The sequence below is a fragment of the Berghia stephanieae genome, chromosome 12, assembly GCF_034508935.2.
Source record: "Berghia stephanieae isolate SIO BIC M18660-M18661 chromosome 12, UCSD_Bste_1.3, whole genome shotgun sequence".
Lineage (NCBI taxonomy): Eukaryota > Metazoa > Mollusca > Gastropoda > Nudibranchia > Aeolidiidae > Berghia > Berghia stephanieae.
Window position 1 is genome coordinate 5,703,341 of NC_088371.1, and position 7,500 is coordinate 5,710,840.

At 38.5% G+C, this 7,500-nt stretch overlaps 1 protein-coding gene across 4 annotated transcripts in view; it reads left to right on the top strand.

Moving 5' to 3' along the window:
• LOC144957779 (acid-sensing ion channel 1-like) overlaps positions 1–7,500 on the top strand; it is a 306,131-nt gene that overhangs the window by 281,469 nt on the left and 17,162 nt on the right. For all 4 annotated transcript variants that reach the window (XM_078889195.1, XM_078889197.1, XM_078889196.1 and 1 more), the window contains 3 exons: positions 165–389; positions 6,014–6,266; positions 6,606–6,704. In XM_078889195.1, the coding sequence (XP_078745321.1) occupies positions 165–389; positions 6,014–6,266; positions 6,606–6,704 (577 nt within the window). The remainder of the gene's footprint in view (positions 1–164; positions 390–6,013; positions 6,267–6,605; positions 6,705–7,500) is intronic.

Here is a 7,500-nt window from a genome sequence, read left to right on the forward strand (position 1 = left end):
TAGTTTAGAAACAGGCACTAAATTACCTTGCGTCATTACGAGGGAAGTGACGTCACGACTGTTGAAGCCTATTGTATTCAAATATTTTATTTAATTCTAACTGCTTACTTTGTCATTTTGGGTCCTAAAGGATTTCTTTATCTTTATTTTTTATCATTCCACAGACCTCCTCCAGGCGAGAATTCGTCCGTATGGTACATAGAGGAAATGATGAGAACGTTCAACAGGACCATCTCGGATCCTAAACTAAACAGACTGTATTGTGCATGGGGCGATTATTATTGGGAGCTTTGCCCAGCACACAAGGCCAGGGTCACGGAGCTCGGGATGTGTAACACCATTGATGTCCGGTCAATGGTCAAGAAAGGAAAACTGCCCACGGCCATAAGGTAGGTGGAGAATTGGTGTCTTTATACTTTCGGCGATAACAGCAATGAAATAACAACAAGCAGAATAACAGTGCATTGGTAAACTGGAAAATATATGGCCTTCACTGTTGATAACAATTTCAGTTTAGGGAATTCGTCACCTTAGTCTCATAGCTTGGTCTACCAACAATTTTAATGAAATCGGTGTGAAAAGATCGCTCCAATTGGATTCAATAGTCTGATGTCACGTCGCCCAGCAACGGGGGCCATCGTTGTTCTGAACAAAGAAAATCGGTACTTTTTATTCTTCATGCTGGAGAGAACTTTTCATAAGTCTTTTGATCAGAATATGTAAAAGTCAAAACATGATCAGATTTATAATGGTTTTTTTTCCCTCTGGATACGCTTTTATTCTCGTCGGAGAAATACTTCATAAGGGCGTCCGCCACTGTTCCGATATTTTAGAGCCAGTTACTAAATTACCATGCGTCATTACGAGGGAAGTGACGTTTCGACTGTTGAAGCTTATTATTATATATATATATATATATATATATATATATATATATATATATTTTATTATATATATATATATATATATATATTATATAGAATGCAACTTTTCACTCACATTTTTGTGGCCGAGACGACTCGTTTCTGTGTTTTTTTACACTTCTTCAGTCGGCGTAATCCATTGTAATGTCCGTAGAAAAGTTCTTACTCCAAACTAAAGTTGTTTCGTTGTGTAGTGGTGATTAGTGTTGATGTGTATAGTGATGTGCTCTCATGCTTATATTATGAGTGTGTGAGTGTGTGTGTGTGTGTATGTGTGTATGCGTGTAGGTGTGTTGCGTGTGGTGTGTACATGTGTGTGTGATAGTGTTGTGGAATGTGGTTGCGGCGGGGGGGGGAGGGAAGAGGGGAGGAGGGGTATAATGGGGTCGGGAGGGGGGGAAGGGGGGGAGGAAAGGGGGGGGGGGAGGGTTATTTGGCCTTATGCGTTTTGAGCTTGAATTTGTTAGAGTGTCGGCACATCGTCATCAGCTCAGATCTTTTGTTTAAGGTGCTATTGTTTCTATATATATATATATATATATATATATATATATATATATATATATATATATATATATAAATATATATATATATATATACCGGATTTTGCACTCAAGCTAGCTTGGGATAAAATTGCTTTGGTACTTTCAGTGGAAAATAAATCCGGTATGCATTTGCCCTAGTTCCACAATGATGAGTTTATTAGTTTTATCTTGTTCTAAATCAACTCTTTTTTTCATATAATACTGTCCCTAATGTCCGTCCAATGCATGTAAAGTAATTTAGTTTGTTCTAGCTCACAATTGACCAATCACAACTACCTTTGTATCACATGGCACACTGTTTCTTTCTTCCTTTTAAATCTTGTTTTCTTTAATGACGTGATGACGTAATGGTTCCCGGATTTGAATGTAACAACTACGACCATGCTTGTATTGTTAAATACATGTCATTATTCAAATACGTTTGATTGTTCTGTGACACAATTTTGAGCAATGTGGGACCATAGCCTTCGCTAGCTTATAGTCTGACCCGTTAACTTATAGCCTGACATTAATACCCATATTTTGACGTCATTTTTAGGTTGGTGGTCAGGCTAGTGAGTTGTCTTTAGTAGTGGTCAAGGAAATAAGTGATCCCATTGGTTGAACAGTTGAATACAACTCACAATTTGTTTTCTTTTGTGGCCAAAGACTTTGTCTTTTTACGTCATTTGTTGGTTAGTATAAGCGTGGCCTTCGTATAGTTATAGCTTGATACTGACCAAAATATGACGTCAAAATGCCAGTCTTTTGCCACAAAAGAAAACAAATCGTGAGTTGTATTCAATAGTTCAGCCAATGCAATAACTTGTTTCCATGAGCTCTACTAATGGCAACTCACTAGGCGGTGCAAAAACCAAATACTGACGTCAAACTGCCAGTCTTTTTGGATTTCAGTATCAGGCTATAACATGACAATGGCTACGGTATCAGGCCATGAGTTTACGAAGGCCACGGTCTGACCATAGCCATCGTTAAGTTATAGCCTGACACTGAACGTAGCCATCGTTATGTTATAGCCTGATACTGAAATCCAAAAGGACTGGCAGTTTGACGTCATTATTTGGTTTTTGCACCATTTAGTGAGTTGTCGTTAGTAGAGCTCATGGAAACAAGTTATTTCATTGGTTGAACTATTGAATACAACTTACGATTTGTTTTCTTTGTGGCAAAAGACTGGCATTTTGACGTCATTTTTTGGTCAGTATCAGGCCATAACTTTACAAAGGCCACGCACTGAAACCCAAAAAGTCTGGCATTTTGACGTCATTATTTGGTTTTTGCACCGCCTAGTGAGTGCCGTTACTAGTGCTCATGGAAACAAGTAGTCCCATTGGTGAACTACTGAATACAACTCACGATTTGTTTTCTTTTGTGGCCAAAGACTGGCATTTTGGCGTCATTTTTTGGTCATTGTCAGGCTTTAAATTAACGATGGCTACGAACTGACCCCAAAAAATACGCCAAAAGACCATTCGACAACCACAAAAGAAAACAAGTCGTGAGTTGTATCCAATAGTTCAGGCTTTTAGCCGAGACCAAAATGAAATTATGGAGACATGAAACTTCCGTGGGGCTCCTTCCGTCCGTATGGGGGTGTTCAATGTCAAGTAGGTAAACATGACATTTGAGAATCGATGGTATGTGCTTGAATAAGATACACACCATTTATTCTGCCCTGTATCTCGATCTCAATCTCAATACACAAAAAGCTTATCATCAGCATCATCATCATTGCCTTTTTCACCCTGTGTCAAGGTATAGGCCACAGACAAACAGTTTCTATCCTTCTCTATCCTGAGCTAACTTTTTTTTATCTCCTTCCATGTCTTATCACTTCTCTGTATATCAGCTTCCTTCATAAATTATGTCATTGCAGAAACTCTTCGGTCGCCCAAGCTAAAAAAAAGGATTTGATTTGTCCGTCGTCTGCATTTCTGTTACGGTTTGAGCTTTACGGAAAGGGGTGTCAACCGTTCGACAACCCCCAACCTAGAGGACCAGGTGACTCAAAAATGGGGGAGTCACACACCATTAGTCGCCTTTTACTACACGCTGGCTTGGCGTTGGGCTATTCTTGAAGAAATCACCCAACTGATCTAGAAAGCAGCGAAAACCCATGCCAATTTTAAATTATTATTACATATAAACAAAATGAGCGAAAGGATGTTTACCGACCTGACATCAACTGACACAGAGAAGCATCTTAAGCTATTCAAACCATATTGTCACTTCAGAAGTTCCAAGTCTCAATATATCGCTGCCTCCTCTATAAGTTAACGACGGCTACACACTACCCAAACAAAAACTACTTTACAATACAAGGCAAAGAAAGTGAACAGCGAGTTGTATTCAGTAGTTCAACCAATGTGATCATCTGGGCTCCCTTAGCACTACTAACAACTTAGTTTTCACTTCACATATTGGGCGGGAGGGGGAAGGAAGGAAGGTAGGCTATTCTCGCCTTGTTGTTTGGAGCAATTTTGAGGGCAGTGTCAGGATATGAGTTTATGAAGGATACGACACGGTACCACATCGTGGGCTGGGTGGGGTTCCTGACTTCCCATAGTGGGCATGGGGGTACATACTGCGTCTTCTATCCCCTTATATCTGTTTTCCAACGTGTATTCTTTCTTTGTCTTGGAATGAGATTACTTGGTTTTGTCCTGGCCCTTGCCGGAGTCCTGGCTGGGAGGGAAACAGTCAAATGCATAGTTATTGTTTTGGGAGATGATATTTTTTTTCTTGTAAATCATCTCTCTGTGTTATGTATTATTATATTTATTATTTTGAATGTATAATGTAAGCATTTGAGTGTGTTCCTCTTTGTTGGATTTGTGCTTGTGTCCGGATGAGACTTATAGGTGATCTCAAACTAAATACATTGGTGGTATGCTCTTGGAATCTACATCTGATCCCTATTTCTTCCCAGTTCCCCTCTGTCTTACTTTCTCTTGGCTGCTTTAATTGTAATTCTAGAACTTTTTACTATCCCATTTTCTTCCTTTTTACTGGCGCTGATATAACCTAAATGTGTTGCAAGCGCCGTAAAACCCTTAAAAACAAAAACAAACAAAATCGTGGGGGGAGGGGGGGGGGGGAGAGGTGTTGAATATTTTCTCGTCGTCCACCAATTTTCTCTCTCAGTATCCTTTAGATCTGGCGGAAGTGTAGGCGTCGTTGACGGGTACTAGTGTGACCCTGCCACATTATGTCGTTGACCCAGGTCATTGCCCCTGCTAATAGACCAATTCCCAACGTTGTCTCTGTCACGAGATTCTCTTTGTTATTATCATTACTATTATTATTATTATTATTATCATCATCATTATTATTATTATCATCATCATTATTATTCATATTTTATTATATTATTATTATTATTATTATTATTATTATTATTATTATTATTATTATTATTATTATATTATTATTATTATTATTTATTATTATTATTATTATTATTATTATTATTATTATCATTAAAACGATTTAGAATGAGGTGCCTGTCGAACAACAACATTTAACATTTAGGACAAGACATGACGCCTGTTAGGCGATATTATAATCTATTTCGGACAGAGACAACGCTGTTAACGGCCATACTCATTTTACACCTGAGTACGGTGAGAGAATGTGAGTAAAGGACTCAGCTATGCTCCGAGCGAAGCTCGAACCCAGGAACTTCCGATTCGAAAGCGAGTGTCATACCACAAGACCACATAGCCGCACAAGATACCTTTCTAGTCAAAGTGTATGGATTTGGGTCATGTTTATAGAATGAACGAAGTTGACATCACTCAGGTCCTTGCTTATTGGTTTTTGCCATCCGCGTTTATGAATAATTCTCACTAAACTCTTTTAACCAGACTATACAAGTTCAAGGTCAAACATAGTTTTGTGTGTTGGTCCGTTTACTTCCGGATGGCAATGTTGTGAGTTTCTTAGCCAAGCGCACACTATCTATATAACTTTTTTTTACTATATTTAAATTATACATCAATTTATATCGAGAAAAAAACTCATTTTCATCACACTGACATTATAAGTGCTATTCATCCGAGTTAAATACTCACTACGTCTGATCACCAGATTGAACATAGCAACACACTCAACTGTTTTATCTGACACATTCGTAGCCTGATATCTATTTAGGGAGAACTAAATCCCCAACCTGGCGGTCTATAAATCACAACAAAGAGCTAGTTGGCGTCAAAATCATTCCCTCTATAGATAAAACGAAGATGACGTCACTCATGCCTTTGTTATTTTTTTGCTTTGTTTTTTTGCCTCCAATGGTTGTGAGTAATTCTCACTAACTTTATAAACCAGGCTATAGATAGTATGCGCTTGGCTAAAAAGCTCATTGCCATCCGGAAGTATAACGGACCAACATACAAAACTGTGTATATCCATGAACGTTTATAGTCAGGTTAATACAGTTCAGTGAGCATTACTCATAAACGCGGATGGCAAAAAAAAGCAATAACAAAGACCTGAGTGACGTCAACTTCATACTGTCTATATCGTTTCTCCCTCTTCTTTCAGCATAGGCAAACCCAAAAATGCTACGACAACAACACAGGAACCGAAAAGCGGTGACAACTCGAGAAGGGCAACAACACAGGAACCTAAAAGCGGTGAAGACTCGAAGGAGGACGATAGAATGAGGGGGTACGACATGTCCAAAGGCCACAAGCCCCAACCAGCCGTGGGCAATGCAATGAGGGGTCTTACATTTTACTTGGATACAGAACCCAGGGATATTCCCTATAGGTTTTATCAATACGATGGCTTTAAGGTAAGGATTGCAATAGGCATCATCATTAATCGCCATCATCGTCGTCGTCATCATCATCATCATCATCATCATCGTCGTAAATCATCATCATCATCATCATCATCATCATCATCATCATCATCATCATCATCATCATCATCATCATCATCATCATCATCATCATCATCATTATCATCATCATCATCATCATCATCATCATCATCATCATCATCATCATCATCATCATCCTCATCATCATGTTAAGTATTGCTGTTGACCAGATACCCCTTGTAAAGCGCTTTGAGCACGTTTATTGGAGAATTGCGCTATATAAATGCTCTATTTGTCTATTCCTTCCAGATCATTCTTCACAATCCGGACGAAGAGCCTCTTCCTCGTCAGAATGGGTTCGTGGTCCAAGGAAACACGACAGTTGAAGTAGAAATATCCAAGCAAGTGGTGAGTTATGTTTTTGTTTTTTTTTAATAATTAAATATTGAGCTTTTATATAGCGCAATGTCCACTAAACGTGCTCAAAGCGCTTTACGAGGGGTCCCAGGACAAAACCTTTTCTTCATTATGGTCCATGTCTTACAGGTATATAGGATTGTGAACTATACGAAACATTTGTTTAATATAAGTTATATTTATTATTCTCCTCAATAACTCACAAAAAGTTGGGGTTTTTTCTATTCATGTCGATGTCAAATGTAGAGCATAAGAGGGTTATTATAATATTATAAAAAGGAAAAGAAGAAGAAGAAGAAGAAGAAGAAGAAGAAGAAGAAGAAGAAGAAGAAGAAGGAGAAGGAGAAGAAGAAAATCAAAAGGAAGAAGGAGAAGGAAGAGGAAGGAAGAGGAGGAGGTGGAGAACGAGAAGGAGGAGGAGGAGGAGGAGGAAGAGGAGGAGGAGGAAAAAGAGGAAGAATAATAAAAAGTCAAATAATATTTCTTTACTATAACTTTAACTTCTAGCACTCAAATCACTGCAACATAATAGTGTTTTGATATTATTGTACACATATTATGTAAAATGTCTCCGGGCCTCCTTTCTATTATGAGCCAGGGCGCTAAACTTTTGTCGTGCTCTCTATCCTTTTCTGAAATCCGGTGCCTGAATGTTCTCTCGTGATACGAGCTTTGAACAGCCTTGCAGAACTACTTCAGTTTACCGTGTTACGTATCAAATGCCACATAATATTAAGTGGTGAGAATGGCATATGTTATTTATGACCCACCTGCTCTTATTTGCGGG